This window comes from Schistocerca americana, chromosome 7, assembly GCF_021461395.2.
Source record: "Schistocerca americana isolate TAMUIC-IGC-003095 chromosome 7, iqSchAmer2.1, whole genome shotgun sequence".
Taxonomy (NCBI): Eukaryota; Metazoa; Arthropoda; class Insecta; order Orthoptera; family Acrididae; genus Schistocerca; species Schistocerca americana.
The window spans coordinates 142960637-142982206 of NC_060125.1; the positions used below are offsets into that span (position 1 = coordinate 142960637).

At 42.2% G+C, this 21570-nt stretch overlaps 1 protein-coding gene across 1 annotated transcript in view; it reads right to left on the reverse strand.

Moving 5' to 3' along the window:
• LOC124622309 (gamma-butyrobetaine dioxygenase-like) overlaps positions 1-21570 on the reverse strand; it is an 82700-nt gene that overhangs the window by 58745 nt on the left and 2385 nt on the right. The window contains exons 2-6 of the mRNA XM_047147987.1: positions 18061-18175; positions 17850-17983; positions 17338-17519; positions 16803-17031; positions 16497-16685 (exon numbers count right to left, since the gene is read on the reverse strand). Coding sequence (XP_047003943.1) covers positions 16497-16685; positions 16803-17031; positions 17338-17519; positions 17850-17983; positions 18061-18151 — 825 coding nt within the window. The 5' untranslated portion in view covers positions 18152-18175. The remainder of the gene's footprint in view (positions 1-16496; positions 16686-16802; positions 17032-17337; positions 17520-17849; positions 17984-18060; positions 18176-21570) is intronic.

A 21570-nucleotide genomic window follows, 5' to 3' on the forward strand; every position in this document is an offset into this window, starting at 1 on the left:
CGCACACAACAATGTTCACACAGAGACCAAACAAACTACCAATGCAACAATTACAGTGCTAACTGTTGGAGGTCACATGCTCATATGAAAATCTAAAAGTGTCAGCCATAATAAATGTTGATAGAGGGGTCAAGCCATGCTGGCTGATGGTGATTTCTGCCAACGTTGCTCTCATGCTGAACAGGACACCTTCATTTCTGTTTGAGTAATTATAATTTTCTAATGGGGTTAATTTTCAGTAGCTTTAAGGAAGACCAAGGGAAAGTACAATCTAAATTTACAGTACAGTAATTTAATTTAATTATCCACATGTATAAAGGCCCCACACGCTGACTATGAGAGAGACACGAAGACTTGGAGGATAAGAGACATTTAAGATGTAGTTGAAGGAGGCTGATAATAAAATAAAGAAAAACTGTTCTCTCTATTGACAACTCCTCTGCTCACACAGATTTACCAACTCTCACGAAAGGTTTTTTTAAATCAGACAAGAAAACTGGTCACTGTGATACAAGCTGATGATGCTTCTGAGATTGTTTGGGCACAACTCAGTACGAAGGCTGCACCTAAGTTTTAACTGGTGCTTTCTATTGTCCACCACACTCATCTCCAGATGCAAGTAAAAACTTTAGAGAAAAGCTGTTTGCTAGTACATATGCTACCCAATTGTACCGTATTCATCACAAAAAACTGTAATCAGCCCACAATTAATTATTTCATTCACTATTTAGTAGGTGGTGAGTATGACAGACATTCTAGGAAACTACATGCCTTCTCTGAAAACTACCTAGAACAGATAGTTTGGAAGCCTACTCGTGATGGAAGCATATTGAATCTAATGGTAACAAATAGACCTTACCTGTCCAAGGATTTCTTAATTGAAACTCAGTGATAATAAGGCAGTAGTAGTAACAATGATTACTGAAGTACAAAGGGCAACTAAAAAAAAGTTCAAAATTTCTGTGTTCAGCAAACTACACAAAGAGGCAGAAGTGTCAGATCTCAGTGAGGAGTTGTGCACAAGAGAATGTAGAACAACTATGCTTTAAGTTTCAAACGAATAGTTGACCATGCACTGGATAAATACATTCATAGCAGAACAGTTCATGATGGGAGGAAGCATTCATGGTATACAATCACAATAAAGACACTTCTAAAGAAACAGACTATATTGCATAATAAGTGTACAACATATAGGGCAACTGGTAGAGAGACATGTAGAATATAACACATTTGTCTGGTGACAGGGCAGTGCAGAAGCCTTCAGTGACTACCGTAAGAGAATCTTACTTGTACTCTATGTGACTGATGATGAAGAGTGCAACAGTTCACACAAAAAACTGAGTACATTCCATGGGAAAATTAGCTTTTCAGTTCAACATCAGATTAAGGGGACTTGACCATACTTAGATTTGAAGATCAAGTTAAATGGCAACGTTACAGTACGACACACATAGAAAGGAGTCCACCACTTAGTCATGGCTTCCAACAACCCATGTAAGTACAAAACTGCTATCTTTAGGTCCTTCCTGGCAGATTAAATAGTGTTCTGCTTAAGCCTAAGGTATATGATAGAGAATTGGATATAATTAGATATACTGCCACAAAGAATGATTACTCTCTAACCAGGGTTGATAAACTGAACAAGAGAATACCAATGAAAGTGGGCAAAACACAGAATGGCATTACTTTCATCCCAGGTGAATGAAAGAGCAATATTAGGTTCTCCAGGATACCACATCGTGGTTATGTATCCAAGAAGATTGGATGAAAGCTGTTGACAGCTAATATTCTTCCGGCATATCTTGTACTAAAAAGTTACGGCACTAAATTAATAAATCATGAAGCATACAAGAAGGATCCATTTTCTAACTCTGGTGCATATTGTACTAATTGTAATGCAGGATAGGAATGTAACAGTAGATATATTGGTCAAATGGGAAGAGAGTTTCTTACTAGATTTAAAGAACATAAGGATGTTGCAAATTCCAAGTCAGCTTTGACTATGCATTTGATGAATAATCAGTTAACAGATTAATAATAATTTGGCAACCTTGAACACAATAGGTAAAGGCAGTAAACTTAATGTACTTGAAGAGATAGAAATTCTAAAAAGCCTTCACTCTCATACCCATAAAACTATTAACGAACATACAGATTTGTACCACAGAAATATTTGAGCTAATTACGACATACTTTTGGAGTAGGTATTAAAATCCAGGGAGAAGAAATAAAAGCTTTGAGGTTCGCCGATGACATTTTAATTCTGTCAGAGACAGCAAAGGACTTGGAAGAGCAGTTGAATGGAATGGACAGTGTCTTGAAAGGAGGGTATAAGATGAACATCAACAAAAGCAAAACGAGGATAATGGAATGTAGTCGAATTAAGTCGGGTGATGTTGAGAGCATTACATTAGGAAATGAGACACTTAAAGTAGTAAAGGAGTTTTGCTATTTAGGGAGCAAAATAACTAATGATGGTCGAAGTAGAGAGGATATAAAATGTAGACTGGCAATGGCAAGGAAAGCGTTTGTGAAGAAGAGAAATTTGTTAACATCGAGTATAGATTTAAGTGTCAGGAAGTCGTTTCTGAAAGTATTTATATGGAGTGTAGCCATGTATGGAAGTGAAACATGGACAATAAATAGTTTGGACAAGAAGAGAATAGAAGCTTTCGAAATGTGGTGCTACAGAAGAATGTTGAAGATTAGGTGGGTAGATCACGTAACTAATGAGGAGGTACTGAATAGGATTGGGGAGAAGAGAAGTTTGTGGCACAACTTGACTAGAAGAAGGGATCGGTTGGTAGGACATGTCCTGAGGCATCAAGGGATCACAAATTTAGCATTGGAGGGCAGCATGGAGGGTAAAAATCGTAGAAGGAGACCAAGAGATGAATACACTAAGCAGATTCAGAAGGATGTAGGTTGCAGTAGGTACTGGGAGATGAAGGAGCTTGCACAGGATAGATTAGCATGGAGAGCTGCATCAAACCAGTCTCAGGACTGAAGACCACAACAACACAACAACGACATACTACAGGTTACCACTTAAGTTTTATCAACATTTTGTTTGTTTGGAGCATTTCCTCTTTTAATTATAATTTTGTTGATGGTTCTAACTTTTTCTTTTAAATCTGTTTATGTGGTGGTTACACACCTTCGTGTTTAATAGCTAGGTGTACATATGCTCTTCTTCCTATTTTTAGAGTATTCATACTCTTTTATTTGGTTTTCCCATTCGTCGTATGTACATCTCACCTACCATAGCTGTGTGAAACAACTTTCTTTGTGTCACATGTGGTGTGCACCTCCACCAGTCAATCCCCTCAGCCATTTACTGTTTCCCTGACAGTATGGCCAGGCAAGCAAGACAACAGTTGCTATTGCTTTCCTAAGTACGTGTTGTGTTCTGTTTCCTCTTTTTAATAATTCTTAAATGTTTCATGTCTCTTGACAGAGGTGTTCTTATGGATCTTTTTGTTTAGTAACTTTTTAGGTTTCCTTTTTTTTTAAGTGGGATACAAAATATTTGTCTCACAGAAGATATAGTGTGGAATAGAGTTGCACAGAGTAGAAAAGTGGAGAGTTGGTCAGTTGCCAGTGACAGCCCTTTTTCTCGAGATGACAATGAGTTACTGGCTGAATGATAAGTTTCGTCAGAAAACAGGTGATGATGCAGACAAAATTCGAATACAAATATGTGTGAAATATCTTGAATGTATGGGACGGGGGTATGGACCAAATGTCCCTGCCCACCCCTCCCCCCCTCCCCCACACATAAGCACATACATTTGTGGGCGGGGGAGAGAGAGAGAGAGAGAGAGAGAGAGAGAGAGAGAGTGTGTGTGTGTGTGTGTGTGTGTGTGTGTGTGTGTGTGTGAGACATATACAGACATATACATATGAGGATGAAGCAGTGGGCAAAAAGCTATCTAGGAAGAAAAATAAGCACAGCAGTACTTGCAGGGCATAGCTAGTGTTGTAGATCAATAAGTTGCCAGACAATATTAACCTCTTAATACCAGAATAAATTTCTATATGAAGGTAAAAATAAAAAATTGTGGTGCTTTGGAGGTACCCAAAACAGCCAGGAGAATGCAGCACTGGTAGCTTCATGCAGAATCAGAACATACCAACACTGTTGTTGTTGTTGTTGTTGTTGTTGTTGGTGGTGGTGGTGGTGGTGGTGGTGGTGGTGGTGCTGATGTTGTTGTGGTCTTCAGTCCTGAGACTGATTTGATGCAGCTCTCTATGCTACTCTATCCTGTGCAAGCTTCATTTCCCAGTACCTACTGCAGTCTACATCCTTCTGAATCTGCTTAGTGTATTCATCCCTTGGTCTCCCTCTACGATTTTTACCCTCCACTCTGCCCTCCAGTACCAAATTGGTGATCCCTTGATGCCTCAGAATTTGTCCTACCAACCGATTCCTTCTTCTAGTCAAGTTGTGCCACAAACTCCTCTTCTCCCCAATTCTATTCAATACCTCGTCATTAGTTATGTGATCTACCAATCTAATCTTCAGCATTCTTCTGTAGCACCACATTTCAAAAGCTTCTATTCTCTTCTTGTCTAAACTATTTATCGTCCAGGTTTCACTTCCATACATGGCTACACTCCATACAAATACTTTCATAAATGACTACCTGACACTTAAATCAATACTCGATGTTAACAAATTTCTCTACTTCACAAATGCTTTCCTTGCCATTGCCAGTCTACATTTTATATCCTCTCTACTTTGACCATCATCAGTTATTTTGCTCCCCAAATAGCAAAACTCCTTTACTACTATAAGTGTCTCATTTCCTAGTCTAATTCCCTCAGCATCACCCGACTTAATTCGACTACATTCCATTATCCTTGTTTTGCTTTTGTTGATGTTCATCTTATACTCTCCTTTCAAGACACTGTCTATTCCGTTCAACTGCTCTTCCAAGTCCTTTGCTGTCTCTGACAGAATTACAATGTCATCGGCAAACCTCAAAGTTTTTATTTCTTCTCCATGGATTTTAATACCAAACTTTTCTTTTGTTTCCTTTACTGCTTGCTCAATACACAGATTGAATAACATCGGGGAGAGGCTACAACCCTGTCTCACTCCCTTCCCAATCACTGCTTCCCTTTCATGTCCCTCGACTCTTATAACTGCCATCTGCTTTCTGTACAAATTGTAAATAGCCTTTCGCTCCCTGTATTTTACCCCTGCCACCTTCAGAATTTGAAAGAGAGTATTCCAGTCAACATTGTCAAAAGCTTTCTCTAAGTCTACAAATGCTAGAAACTTAGATTTGCCTTTCCTTAATCTTTCTTCTAAGATAGGTTGTAGGGTCAGTATTGCCTCACGTGTTCCAACACTTCTACGGAATCCAAACAGATCTTCCCTGAGGTCGGCTTCTACCAGTTTTTCCATTCATCTGTAAAGAATTCGCGTTAGTATTTTGTAGCAGTGACTTATTAAACTGATAGTTTGGTAATTTTCACATCTGTCAACACCTGCTTTCTCTGGGATTGGAATTATTATATTCTTCTTGAAGTCTGAGGGAATTTCGCCTGTCTCATACATCTTGCTCACCAGATGGTAGAGTTTTGTCAGGACTGTCACTCCCAAGGCTGTCAGTAGTTCTAATGGAAGGTTGTCTACTCCGGGGCCTTGTTTAGACTTAGGTCTTTCAGTGCTCTGTCAAACTCTTCACGCAGTATCATATCTCCCATTTCATCTTCATCTACATCCTCTTCCATTTCCATAATATTGTCCTCAAGAACATCGCCCCTGTATAGACCCTCTATATACTCCTTCCACCTTTCTGCTTTCCCTTCTTTGCTTAGAACTGGGTTTCCATCTGAGCTCTTGATATTCATGCAAGTGGTTCTCTTTTCTCCAAAGGTCTCTTTAATTTTCCTGTAGGCAGTATCTATCTTACCCATCGTGAGATAAGCCTCTAAATCCTTACATTTGTCCCCTAGCCACCCCTGCTTAGCCATTTTGCACTTCCTGTCGATCTCATTTTTGAGACATTTGTATTCCTTTTTGACTGCTTCATTTACTGCATTTTTGTATTTTCTCCTTTCATCAATTAAATTCAGTATCTCTTCTGTTACCCAAGGATTTCTACTAGCCCTCATCTTTTTAACTACTTGATCCTCTGCTGCATTCACTATTTCATTCCTCAAAGCTACCCATTCTTCTTCTGCTGTATTTCTTTCCCCCATTCCTGTCAATTGTTTCCTTATGCTCTCCCTGAAACTCTGTACAACCTCTGGTTCTTTCAGTTTATCCAGGACCCATCTCCTTAAATTCCCACCTTTTGCAGTTTCTTCAGTTTTAATCTACAGTTCATAACCAACAGATTGTGGTCAGAATCCACATCTGCCCCTGGAAATGTCTTATAATTTAAAATCTGGTTCCTAAATCTCTGTCTTACCATTCTATAATCTATCTGAAACCTTCTAGTATCTCCAGGGTTCCTCCATGTATACAACCTTCTTTCATGATTCTTGAACCAAGTGTTAGCTATGATTAAGTTATGCTCTGTGCAAAATTCTACCAGGCGGCTTCCTCTTTCATTTCTTAGCCCCAACCCATATTCACCTACTACGTTTCCTTCTCTTCCTTTTCCTACTATCGAATTCCAGTCGCCCATGACTATTAAATTTTCGTCTTAACCTTACAATTATTAGCACAGCATTGGTACAATGTGAATTCATGACACTCAGCATTAAGGGGTTAACAGTAACCTTTTCACAGCTGATGTGGTTATTCTAATGAAGTACTGTCCTACAAATGCACACACATGTGCGCTTGCACACGCATGCACAGGAGGGTGCACACGAACGCCTCTGTTCTTTGTGTCCTACAACTACAATATCAATCATTCACAATTACAATTGGTCAACTCATACAAATAATTGTGTGGAACAATTAATACTGATATCAAGTAGGATGACCACACAGGCTAAGATGTACATAAGACCTGTGGCAGAACTCAGTTCACTCAAGAGATGCTGAGAAAATGCAGTCACTCCACAAAAGATTGGTTGGTTTAAAGGAGGGGGGAAGGAACCAAGCTGTGAGGTCATCGGTCCCTTGTTCCCGGTAAAATAATTACAAAAGGGAAAGAAGAAAAGAAAGGAGATGCACAGCACAATAACAGGAGAAAGGAAAAACCAGAAGAACGACAGAAGGACAACCAACACTACTATGGACAAAACAGGAAAAGAAAACCACAGAGAGAAGCAAGAAACAGGTATAAGGGATAAAAACAAAAGGGCAAATGACCGTGACTGGCCAACCATGAAAATAAAAAGGAAAAGCCAGCCACTCTGCGACACATTAAAACATCTACCCTAAAAGCATCAGAGTGGAGAACACAAAGGGACAAAGGACATGCGTGAAGACTTATATAGAATGATAAAACACACTGTCACATATAAAATGTAAAATTAATTAGCCAATGAGGCATTGTCAGCTAAAATTTATGGCTACGAGTCCAGTAATTGAAGAGTCTGTCACAGGGCAGCCAAAGAAGGACAGCTCACCAAGATATGGGCCACTGTCAGCCAAGTGCCACACCGACAGTGAGATGGGTCATCACGGTGCAGCAGGTAGCCGTGCGTCACCCAAGTGTGGCCAATATGGAGCCGACAGAGAACCACAGAGTCCCTGCGAGAGGCCCACGTGGAGGTCTTCCACACATTCGAAGTCTCCTTAATGGCACACAGTTTGTTGTGCATACTGAAGTTATGCCATTCCATCTCCCAAAGCCTCAAAACCTTGTGGCGTAGTACTCAACACAGGTTAGTTGCAGAAAAGCCAATCTCCATAACCAGTTTCTGCTTAGTCTGTCAGCAAGTTCGTTGCCTGGGATTCCGACGTAACCAGGGGTCCAGACAAACACCACTGAACGACTGGACCATTCCAGGGCATAGAAGGACTCATGGATGGTCGCTACCAAAAGATGATGAGGGTAGCACTGTTCGATAGCTTGTAGGCTTCTCAGAGTCAGTACTCAGAAGAAACGACTCCCCAGGGCATGAACTGATGTGCTCAAGAGCACCAGCTCGGCAGTGAAAACACTGCAGCCATCGGGCAAGGAATGCTGTTCAATAAGTCCTCCATGGACATACGCAAAGCCGACGTGATCATCTGCCGTCAAGCCGCCGGAGTAAACCCTTCACAGCCTCGGTATATGTCAAGAATTGAGAGGAAGTGGCAGCGGAGAACCGTGGGGTTAACTGAGTCCTTAGGGCCATATGAAAGGTTGAGGTGAATCTGTGGTCTAGGTATAAACCATGGAGGGGTAAGTGAATGGACCTCAAGTATAGATGCTAAAGGCAAGGGATCCAGTTCAGAAAGAATGGATTGGACACGAACTGCAATTGGAAGCCCTGACCTGGGTCGCCGATGCCAGAGATGAACCACCATGGGTGGGAAAAGGAGATGGTAATTCGGATACACAGGAGAATTACGAATGTGTGCAACGTAACTGGCCAGCAGTTGTGCATGCCTAACCTTCAATGGGAGGACTCCAGTCTCCAACAGGACGCTGGTCACCCAACTCGTCCTGAAAGTTCCCTTCGCTAGGCAAATGCCACAATGGTGCACTGGGTCAAGTAAATGCAATGCTGAGGGTGCCGCCAAACCATAAACCAGACACCCACAGTCAAGGCAGGATTGAACAAAGGCTCTGTAGAGCTGCAGCAGCGTAGAGCGATCTGCACGCCAGTTGGTGTTGCTCAGGCAGCAGAGGGCATTGAGATGCTGCTAGCACTTCTGGTTAAGCTGACGAAGGTTAGGAAGCCAGGTCAATCTGGTGCTGAAAACCAGTCCTAAGAATTGATATGTCCCCACTACAGTGAGTGGATCGTCATTGAACAATATGATGCTGACAGAAATGCATAACACACGACTTTGCGGCCGAAAACTGGAAACCGTGGGCTAGAGCCCATGACTGCTCCTTGTGGATGGCTCACTGTAGGCGCCGCTCAGCAACACCAGTACTGGTGGAGCAGTACGAGATGCAGAAGTTGTCTGCATACAGGGAAGGAAAGATGGACAGCCCTACAGCTGCTGCTACACCATTAATGGCTACTAAAAATAGAGATACACTCAATACAGAGCTCTGCAGGACGCCATTCTCCTTGATATGAGGGCAACTATGGGAGGCACCAACTTGTATATGGAAAGTACGAAGAAACATGAAACTTTGGATCAAAATCAGGAATGGGCCCCGGTGACCCTGCTCGTATAATGTGGCAAGGATATGATGTTGCAAGGTCGTGTCATATGATTTTCGTAAACCAGAAAACATGAAAAGATGATAACAAGGTGTTGGCATCTGGAAAAGGCTGTTCAGATGGCAGACTCGAGGGACACAAGATTATCAATAGCAGAGTGAACCTGGCGGAAGCCGCCCTGACATGGAGCCAGTATGCCGTGTGACTCCAGGACCCAATCCAACTGCTGGAACACCATATGTTCCAGCAGCTTACAAAGAACGTTGGTGAGGCTGATGGGCCAATAGCTATCAACATCAAGCAGGTTTTTACCGGGTTTGAGCACCGGAATGATGGTGCTCTCCCACCATTGCAATTGAAAGATGCTATCACATCAGGTCCGGTTGAAGAGAGTGAGGAGATGTCGCTTGTAGTCAGATGAGAGATGTTTAATCATCTGACTGTAGATCCAGTCTGGCCCAAGAGCAGTGTCAGGGCAATGTGCAAGGGCACTGATGAGCTCCCACTCTGCATTTGGGACGTTATAGGATTCACTGTGGTGTGTACTGAACAAGAGGACTTTCCCTTCCAGCTGCCATTTGAGAGTGCTAAAGGCTGGGGGTAAATCTCCCATGCAGAGTGCTTGGCAATCATGATCGCATCGGTAGATAACACGCCATTTATGTTAACACTGGGAACACCTGTTGGGGTCTGGTACCCAAAAACACGTTTGATCCTTGCCCAGACTCAGGATGGTGATGTACAGCTCCCAATGATCGAGTTGTATCTCTCCCAACACTCCTGCTTCCATCGTTTGATAAGTTGGCGAACACGGGCATGGAGCCGTTTAAAGGCTGTGAGGTGCTCCAGGGAAGGGTGCTGCTTATGCCACTGTAGAGCTTGCCGATGCTCCTTAATTGCTTCAGCCACTTCCAGCGACCACCAAGGGACTGCCTTACGCCTCGGGCACCCTAAAGTGCGAGGGATCGTATTTTCTACCGCAGAAACAATTGTTGTTGTCATCTGCTCAACCATCACATCAATGTTTCCCTGTGGGGGATATTCAACAGTGACAGCAGAGGTGAAAGTTTCCCAGTCCACCTTGTTTCAAGCCCATCTGGGAGGACATCCATGTGCCTGACGCCGAGGCAGTCACAGGAAGATGGGGAAGTGGTCAGTACCACACAGGTTGTCATGTGCTCACCAGTGAGTGGATAGACGGGAGAAGCCCTGAGCTGCAATCAATGGCCAAGTAACTACCATGAGCCACACTGAAATGTGTGGCGGCCCCAGTATTTAAGAGGCAGACGTCAAATTGAGACAGTAAAGTTTCAACATCTCTGCCTCGGCCAGTAAGCATGGTGCCGCCCCACGAGGGGTTATGGGCGTTAAAATCTCCCAAAAGTAGGAAAGGTTTAGGGAGTTGATCAATCAGCGCAACTAATACATTCAGGGTTACTGCACCACCTGGAGGAAGATATACATTGCAGACAGTTATTTCCTGTGTCGTCCTTATTCTGACAGCCACAGCTTCAAGAGGGGTTTGAAGGGGCACAGTTTCACTACAGACTGAGTTTAGGACATAAACGCAAACTTCACCTGACACTCTATTAAAGTCGCTATGGTTCCTGTAATATCCCTTATAGCCGCGGTGGGCAAGGGTCCGCATTGCTGGGAACGAGGTTTCCTGGAGGACAATGCAGAAAGAAGGTGTAAAGCTTAACAGTTGCCGGAGTTCAGCCAGGCGGTGAAAAAAACCGCCACAAGTCCACTGGAGGATGATGTCATCGTGAGACTGGGAAGGCCTGGAACATTCAATGAGGCAGTTTACACCTCAGGGTCAACTGCTGCCACCAATGTATTGCCCGAGCAGTCTATACCCATTGTGTCTGAGGGTCCAGCAACATCTACGTCCTCAGTGGATGCCAGAATCTCCACCTCATCCACAGGCGCAGAGCTTTTAGGAAGCAGTCATGTGGGTGCCACCGCAATTCCCTTGGTCTTGGGGAGCTTCTGTTTGGAGTTCTCTCACTGCTCCTTGGGTTTCCCTGGCTGGGAGGACTTCACTGATTCAGCCTCCTGGACTGAGGATGAGTGTGAAGCCCTATGACCAGCTGCTTTTGGGCTTTTCAGCCACTGGCGGGTGTCGTCTTTCCCACTAGCAGAAACCTGGGAAGGGAGTGACCCAAGAATGGACCCCTTCCTAGCGAGAGGAGCTGAAGAAGACTTACACTTCTCTGGCTCAGAAGTGGGGACTGATATCCCTGATGGTTGGGGGGTGTTGCTCCCGAAGCAGGTGGTGCAGGAGCAACAGGGAGGGAAGTGCACCCCACCATCAAGGGGGCAGGTGTAGACTTACGGCTCTGAGAGGTGACTGGAGTTGGCGGAGCTGATGGTGCAAGAACTGCTGCAGCGGCAGCGTAAGATGATGTCATACGTACAGGATATAAGAGTTCAAATTTCCTCTTAGCCTCAATGTAGGTCAGTTGGTCCAGGGTCTTGTACTCCATGATTTTCATTTCTTTCTGGAAAATCCTGCAGTCAGGCGAGCAAGGTGAATGCTGCTCTCCACAGTTGACACAGATGGGAGGCAGGGCACATGGAATATTGGGATGTGATTGGCATCCACAATCTCTACATGTGACACTGGAAGTGTAGGAGGAAGACATATGGCCAAACCTCCAGCATTTAAAGCACTGCATATTGGGAGGGATATAGGGCTTTACATCACAGCGGTAGACCATCACCTTGACCTTCTCGGGCAATGCATTACCGTCGAGGGCCAAGATGAAGGTAGCAGTATCAATCTGATTATCCCTCAGATCCTGGTGGACACCCAAACGAAATGTACACATAGCCGCTCTAAATTGGCGTGTAGCTCATCGTCAGACGGCAAAAAAAGGTCCCTGTGAAATATGATACGTTGGACCATATTTAAGCTCTTATGAGGCGTGATGGTTACAGAAACATCCCCCAGCATATCACAAGCGATTAACACCCGTGACTGGGCAGAGGATGCTGTTTTGATCAACACTGACCCAGATCTCATTTTGAACAAGCCCTCCACCTCCCCAAACTTGTCCTCTACATGCTCAACAAAAAAGTGAGGCTTCGTTGTCATGAAAGACCCTCCATCAGCTGTTGAACATACAAGGTACAGGAGCGAATAAGAGCCACTGCCATCCTTAGTCTGACATTCCTCCCATGGTGTGGCCAGGGAGGGGAACGATTTGGTATCGTACTTCTGGGCATTGAACTGAGCCCGTGAATGCTTAGAGACTGCTGGTGTTTGACCACCAGCAAGAGATGATGTACTACACTTCATCGTTTGTCATCTGCCCTGATGCCACCCACTCCTATCAGGGGCCCTCCCCATGGGCGCCACCAAGCCGCAGCAAAGGCCACCTGGCAGGATGGCCATTGCCGGGAGTCCCGACGCCCCAGGGTAATGGGCATCTACTCTTCGGCATAGGTGGGGAGTTAATGGCGCAGGCATCAGCAGAGTGATCCATGTGTGAGGTGGGAGGAGGAGATTAGTGTTTAACGTCCCGTCGACAACGAGGTCATTAGAGACGGAGCGCAAGCTCAGGTGAGGGAAGGGTGAGGGAAGGATGGGGAAGGAAATCGGCCGTGCCCTTTCAAAGGAACCATCCCGTCATTTGCCTGAAGCGATTTAGGGAAATCACGGAAAACCTAAATCAGGATGGCCGGAGACGGGATTGAACCGTCATCCTCCCGAATGCGAGTCCAGTGTGCTAACCACTGCGCCACCTCACTCGGTGATGATCCGTGTGTGGTCAGGGGGCTACAACCAACAGGGTACATGGCGACCCCACCAAAACAGACTGGCTACCGTGCTGGATATTAGGTGCAACCAAGCAAACAAGTGTATTATCATTATCAGCATAGAAAATGATACTGCACAGTTGATGAAAAAATACACACCCAGGAGGGTGACCTTGTCCAACAGTTGGAGAATGAGCAGAGGTGCAGATCCACGAAGGATGTGATAGGGCTCAGCGCATGATGGACACAATGCACCATGTAAAGGGCCCTTCCTAAATTGGTTCACTCTTTGGGAAAATTTTGAAAAATGAAGGTCAAATCCTACAGGGGACCATCACATAAAGGCCGAAATGTGTAAGACTCCTTTTAATCGCCTCTTACGACAGGCAGGAATACCTCAGGCCTGCAGAGGGGTCACTCCACAAAAGATATTGTTTACAAAACACTAGCACATCCAACATTAGAATATTTTTCAAATGTGAGCAACCACACCAAATAGGACTAACGAGGGATATGAAATATACATATAGAGGTGTAGCATGAATGATGACAGGTATGTTTAAATCACAGGAGGTGGTCTGGAAATGTTGCAAAACAGGGACTGGGCACCTCTCAAAGATAGACATAAATTATTATGTTGAAACCTACTTGTAAAAATTTGATATCAAGTATGACACAAAAATGCTGGACGTATTCTTTATCCCCCTAAATATCATTGGCGTAGACAGCAGGCTAATTACAGCACCTGTTCTTCATGTGCTCTGTACACCACTGGAAGGAGAAGAAATCCTAACATGCTGTACAGGACTAAGCACTCTCTGCCATGTGTGCATCTACCACTGGCTTGCTGCAGAATTCTTGAACATATTCTCAGTTCAAATATAATAAATTTCTTTGAGAAAGCACAACTTTTATCAATGGTTGGCACGGTTTCAGAAAGCATCGCTCGTGCAAACCTCAGCTGCCCTTTTCTCACATGACATCCTATGACCTAAGAATGAAGGTCAAGAGGAAGGTTCAATATTCCTAGATTTCCAAAAAGCATTTGACATCCAGCCGCATTGTAGACTGTTAATGAAGGACTAGGTTCCCAGGCATTTCCAGGCATCTGAGTGGCTCAAAGATTTCTTAAGTAACAGACTCCAGTATGTTATCCTTGATGGCGAGTTTTCAACTGGGATGAGGGTATTGTCTAGAGTGCCCAATGGAAATGTGATGAGACTCGGTCATTTTCTCTGTACATAAATGATCTGGTAGACAGGGTGAGCAGCAATCTGCGGCTGTTTGCTGTTGATGCTGTAGTGTATGGAAAGTTGTCATCGCTGAGGGAGCGTAGGGATGGTACAAGATGACTTGGACAAAATTTTTAATTGATGTGATGAATGACATATCTCTAGATGTATGAAAATCTAAGTTATTGTAGACTAGTAGGAAAAACAAACCAGTAATGTCAAATGCAGCCTCAGTAGTGTACTGCCTGACATGATCATGTCGATCAAATATCTATGTGTAACTTTGTAAAGCAATATGAAATAGAAGGAACAGGTAAGGACACCCTCCCTCGAGCTGCGTGCGTGACTGCTTTGCAATTTTGGATGTATTCCATATGACCAACAGCAAAACTGGTGAAAATGTACAATATAATTCGACGATACTTAATATTATATCCAAAGGAATCAGCATGTGAGAACCACATAACATGGTAGGAGGATTGTGTGAAGTGTATTTCCATACTGGATATATTTTTAAATGGTGTCAACTGATTTCAAAATGAGATGTACTTTGAAATACAGTTACCATTCTTAAAGAGTCTGCAGCATGCAGTCTAGTGGTTAATGACACTGCCCCAAGGTCGCTCCTGACCAAGTTGGACATTTCTTCTCTCAGGGACACGGTGTTAATCGTTTCATCTCATCTTTCATCAACATAGCAAGTCGTTGCATCAAACAAAAAGACATGCAGCCAATTATGCAACACAATCATTTCCTCTCACTCTTAAAGGAGGAACTCTGCCACTGCTGCAACTCAGAAAGAAGACTCTTCAGTAACATTGTTGATACTAGCAGAAGTTTGAATGTTTTTAGCTGTTGTCAGCCACACACTGCTCACAGTGAAAATCTTAAGAGATATCCCTACTTGTGGTATACTCCTTTCTGTTGGCACTAATGTATTGTTGCTTAATTACAGATTCATGCCATCTATGTTAAATTGCCACTGTCAATATTTGTTAAGATATAGTCAGCCTGCAGTCTCTCAGCTTTTTTTAGTGTGGTTGACTAATGATGCATTTCCATGTGTTCTACAGAATTGTTGTTTCCATTTTATGCACAGTATTTTGACGACCAACCCATCCATCTTTGTCAGGTACTACAAGCTTTGCTGTTTCGTGTACTCCCTGCCTACAATTCGACGAGTCCCAGGCAGTGAGTATACATAGAAGAAAAACTCTTAGTACCTTAAGATATCGGCTGAGTCGGTCATCGAAATATTGTGTATGAAATGGAAATTATAAATTAGTAGAACACTCAAAAACATACTATTAATAATCTGTCTGCTTCAAATCCCCAGAAGAGTTTGTCGAATTGTTAAGACTAACATAAGTAGTCCTCTGGGTTATTTGGAAAGCAAGCTGTCCTACTGTATAATGTTGATTGTTCCCCACACTTTCCTTTGGATCTATTCATAGTGGTGCTATTAATCTAATTGTGACAGCTGTCTCTTCTAGGAAACTGCCTGTGAGGCCCATCACAGGCCTCCTTCACCAATGCACATCACTAGACTATGTCCTCAGCCATACATAACTGACATCACAACGCTAACTTTATTACAGTGTGAATGTCTTCATATGTATATAAGTTACTGGACTAAATTTTACAAAGGGCCTCCCACATGTTATACTTTCCACAATTTTGTCAAAGTGTCAAGTTGGGTCATCCAATGGGAGGGCAGTTCAAATGTTCAAATGTGTGTGAATTCCTAAGGGACCAAACTGCTGATGTCATCGGTCCCTAGACTTACAGACTACATAAACTACCTTAAACTAATTTATGCTAAGAACACCGCACACACACCCATGCCCATGGGAGGACTCAAACCACCGGCGGGAGAGGCCACACAATCCGTGGCATGGCGCGAGGACAGTATGAGGCTGCAAATAATAAGGTTTTAACCAGACAATACCTACATAACGGAAAGTACACTATGTTATTTCACTCAGTGGGAACTGTTTGCACACTGGCTGTTGCTGCTTTACAGTGCCAACTCTTTTTTCCGCAACTGAAAATGCATTACATTTTCACTACGTCACTACCTACTGTGTTCAACAGTTGCTCTGCCATGTAAACCACTCACAACTGTTCACAATAACTGCCACACACAAATAATTCGGGATGGGTTCGTCAACAATGTTCAGTCAAATTTTACCAAAAAATGTACTGTATCTTCTTCAAATGACAATAGAAAAATATAATTATCTTGTGTAGTATGCTTACTTTCAGACAGTGCAATAATTGCATTCCAGGGCTCTTCTCTCTATAGTTCATGTCAGTGTGATGGTGCAGGTACAAGCCACTGAATGCAGGATGAGCATGAGGGTCAGGCTCATTGACTACATCAAAGGTCAGGCCATACTGTGTCTCTTTCACATATGCAAATCGTTTCACAAGTTCAACTAGCTGGCCCTGGAAAGAGAATTTTGTTTACTTAAGCAACTTTAATCAGATTTGAGTTTCTGTTTCAAGTGGTCCAAACTGCTTCAATATAATTTCAAGTTTATTGAGAATAACAACAAATTGTACCTGCACTGGTGGTACATTTCTCATTAAAGCTATTCCATATTTGTAAAACATTTCAAGCCACGAACGCAGTCCTCCTTCACTGCTGACTACTTCATTGTATGAAATTTCAGGCAAATTTTTCCATATTTCTGTTCTGTCCCACAAGACTAATGGAGGGCGTGAAATGTGATGACCATCAGATTCAGATTCAAAGGTTTCATGTATGAAACTCTGCCCATAACGGTATAACCTATAAAACAGAGTTACATAGTAACTATGTAAATCATTACAGAAGCCATAAAATTAAGGCCAGTACTCTCTAAACTTACTGCTCATGGAATCATTTCCTGAAAACAAGCCACAGATTGAAACAACAGAACACAGCAGTACCATGAAAGCTAGCAAACATTTCTTTATCCATCAAAATTTTTGTCTGTAATGTAACATTACCTGTAATAACACTTCACAAATGACAAGTTGGTAAAGAAAATAATAATTCCCTTGATTCAACGTAAAATAAAACCAAGGGATATTGTCAACATGGAGCAATGCATACCAACTATAATCATATGTTGAAATGTGGTCTTGCCCTTTTTCCTGCCAGGATATGACCAGGTTTCCAGAGTCTGTGACTGTCAAAGACTTGGGCTTAATACCCACATCCAACGAGGGAGTGTCTAAAAGTTTCTGACGAGTCTCCTCGTGAACACAGAGAGGACACTTGCAGTTGTCTCTTAACTGAAACAAGAATTCACTCAATACCAATGTTTACAGCATTTCTCAAACTACTATTCTGAAATTTGCTGAAATTGTAAAGAAGTTACACGACAATTGTCGGATTTCTCACATTATAGCACACATTTGAGAAATGCTGATTTTGACACTTTCTCCTGCTTACATTTTAAACAAAACACACCTTTTACAGAAAAATCTTGATGTTATTGATGATAATTATAGCCTATCTGAGAAAAAAAGTTTAAGGTGATGAGCCTAACAACCAATAGAAACTCACACTTGACTTCATGAACAGCAGATGACGAAGGAGGGGAAAATTAAAAATGAACTTACCCATATAGTTTTGAAGTCAGCTGTTTTGTGGTTGTCAAACAATACTTTTATTGTCTGGTGACCTGATGGGAAAGCAGTTTTTACAACTGGATTTCCCTGCTGGTAATTTTCTGCACTTGGAAGGACTCCCCTCACTATTTTAAAAGATCCCACATTAGTTCAAATTATTAAAAAGGAGAACACTCAATAAAGAATTAGTCTTCTTGCTTACATCTAAATGTCCCACTGCTGATCAAACGAGTGTGAAAGCTGGTAACATAGCAGGATTGTCTCAGAACACTAAACAGACTTCTACCAGCCATATCTTACAGAAGACAGAGGATCAGCTGAAACAGAAAAGGTCTTACATAACATTTGATTAATGCTCTGAAAATTTATTATTATTACTATTATTATTATTATTATTATTATTATCATTAAAAACAATTAAATTTTTAGTAACTGTATGCTTTCCATAAGTCACATAGAAGCAGAAGCAGGAGCAGGAGCAATGTTGCTGGTAGTAGTAATGCTGTATTTATTTGTCCTCTCATTTTGTACAGAGTCAGTGGACACCCAAAACTATACAGGAGGATAAAAGCTGATATAAACTACAGAAACACATGATATGGAAAATACGGAACACTAGCTGCATACATGTTCTATAATTGGAATATATTGATTCCTCATATTACAGTAGTGCATTCTTTTGTAGTTAACTATCCAATGTAAAGTTTGATGCAGGCCAAACTTTATATCCACCAGTTGTGGCATGAGCAAGTAATTAGCACAATCACTATGACTGCTACTGGTTGTGGTGACTGACTGGCAAGAATGCTCCTGAAACTTTTCATGATATTAGCACACATGTAATGGTAATGAATGGGTTTTTCAAAGTAGCACTAATGAGAATGTTTGTAATGAAACATTATACCAATCAATTTGTAATGAGAGTGCTGATTGAATGAATGCAGAACAATTTTCAGAAGCAGTTCTCAACTTCATAAACTTGTTCTGGAGTTCTGCAGAGTGAAGCAGACACATCACAAAATGAAGTATATGCTGGAAGTTACAAGTTGAGAGGATGAGAAACTATAATACAGAATAACAGAATTGAAAGTAGCAAATACAGTAGACCTAAATGGGACAAATCCTACATTCAGATTGGAATATTTCACATGTGGGTAGGTTATTCACCATTGGTGGTGGCATATTTACTGCAGTAAACAATTCAATAATATCTAGCAAAGGTATCGCACATTCTAAATGTGAATTAATTTGGGTGAAGCTTAGCATCAAAGGCTGATCAACAATGGTAACTGAATGCTTTTACAGACCATCAGAGTCAGGAGCTAAAGTGGTGGGGTGCTTCAGAGAGAACTTGCAGAATATCATTACTAATTTATCCGTTCATGCTATTGTAATTGAGGGTGACATCAACTTGCCAAGTACACACTGGAAGAGTTATGCTATCACAAACTGGTGCCAGAGACTAGGATTCATGTGACATTATTCTGAATCTCTTGTCCGAAAATTACTTTAAACAGATCATTAGAGAACCAACTCATGAAGGTAACACCATGACCACCTAGCAACTAACAGACCTTAAATTATCAAATCAGTTAATGTAGAGGAAGGTATCAGTGATCATAAGGCTGTGCTAGCAACTATGACCAGGAGTTTTGCAGAATATCTGAGTAGTAGCATCATTCAATATGCCTTAGAAAAGTATGTTTCGAGCAAAGTCAAAAGATATGGGAAACACCCACCATGGTTTAATGGCCATGTTAGAAAACAGGTACATATAAACAAAGAGAGCTTCATCACAGATTGAACAGAAGCCAAATCTAGCTGATGAACAAAAGCTGAATGAAGGAAAAATGAGAGTAAGGAGAGCAATGAGAGAAGATTTCAATGACTGAAAGTAAAATTTTGTCAACTGACCTGAGTAAAAACCCTACGATGTTTTGGTCTTAAGTGAAATCAGTATGTGGTTCGAAATCCTCTATTCATTCATACTTCTGCCAAAATTGAAGATAACACAGAGCAGGCTGAAATACTGAATTTGGTTTCCTGAAATTGTTTCTCCGTGGAAAACCATAACACAACCTCTCCTTCCAATCACCTTAATCACCTTACAAATGTCAAAATGTTGAGATAACTGATCGTGGAATAGAAGAGCAACTACAATATCTGTAGCACAAAAATGGGTGCACAATGCTGCAACTAACACTTCTGATTACTTACCCAGTGATATAAAATGTCTAACACCAAAGCAAAATTTGAAAAAGAAAGAGATAGAGAGAGAGAGAGAGAGAGAGAGAGAGAGAGAGAGAGAGAGAGAGAGAGAGGGGGGGGGGGGGTGCATTAGCTTGACAATGACATGGAAAAGTGAAATGGAAGGGGATGAGCAGTGGGTTAGTGGAGACTGAGGCCAGGAGAATCACGGGAGCCAAGGATGTGTTGCAAGGATAACTCCCACTTGTCTAGTTCCAAAACCCGATGCTAGGGGAAAGGATCCAGATGGCACGATCATTCACACCTTTCCTAAAGTGGTTTTCTGTTACCCATCCAAACTACACAACATACTGGTCCATCCCTAAGCCATTAGTGCTCCCAAACCCCTGCAAATCCCTTTGAAAGAAACAGGTGCAAGATTTGCCCTATTCACCCACCTGGCACATCCTACTCTAGTCCTGTTAGAGGCAAGACTACCTATGAAAACAGCTATGCCACATACAAACTACACTGCATCTTCTGCACAGCATTTTACGTGGGCTTCACCCACAATCTGTTCTTCACCAGAATGAATGGGTAATGCCAAACTGTGATCAAGAGCAGAGATGACCACCCAGTGGTGGCACACACTTTTGAGCACAACATGCTTGAGTTCAGTGGCAGCTTCACAACCTATCCTATCTGGATACTTCCCACCACCCTCCCCCCACCCCCTTCCCAGCACCAGCTTTCCTGAACTAGTCAGATGGGAGTCATCCTTGCAACACATCCTTTACTCCTGGCTTCAATCTCCACATACACACTGTACTCGTGCCTTCCACCCGACAGCCCATCCTCTGCCCTATCACCCCATCTGTGACATTTTGAGTGTCTAGGCAGAGTGGCATTTCCATTGTGGCAAGGGTTAGTACAGGCTAGGTGCTGTGCAGCAGATTACAATGAGTCAGCAAGTTGAAAATCCCAGTAGCATGGGGACTCGGGCGACGTGCCCGTTGAGCAAGTTAAAAGGTGGCTGACTGACTGAATGTATAAAATAAAAACCTGATATATTCATTGAAAATACCAAAATGATTTGCAATAGTGACACGAGTGCACTAAAATTTATTCTCGAAAAGGAAAATCCTCTGCAACCAATATTGCCTGGCATTTTTCTTTTATTTCTCAATGACTGGTTTTGACAGGATCTTGCTGTCATTATCAAAGCTCCAGAAAATTCTTATTAACATGTATATGTGCCACCAATACAACGAAAACACTTTCCACTCATGGGAAACAACATCATGTAGACTTCTCATATACATACGAAAGAAACATATAAAATATCTGTTGCCTCAACTGTGTGCGAAGGAGTGGTGGTGGACAAATAAAAAGTGCAGTCGTGGCCCAAGCGCATCCTATATAAAATTTATATCATGCTTATAAAATTATTATTAGCAATGTTATTAACAACAACCTATATGAAATTTATATCATGCTTATAGAATTATTATTAGCAAAATTATTA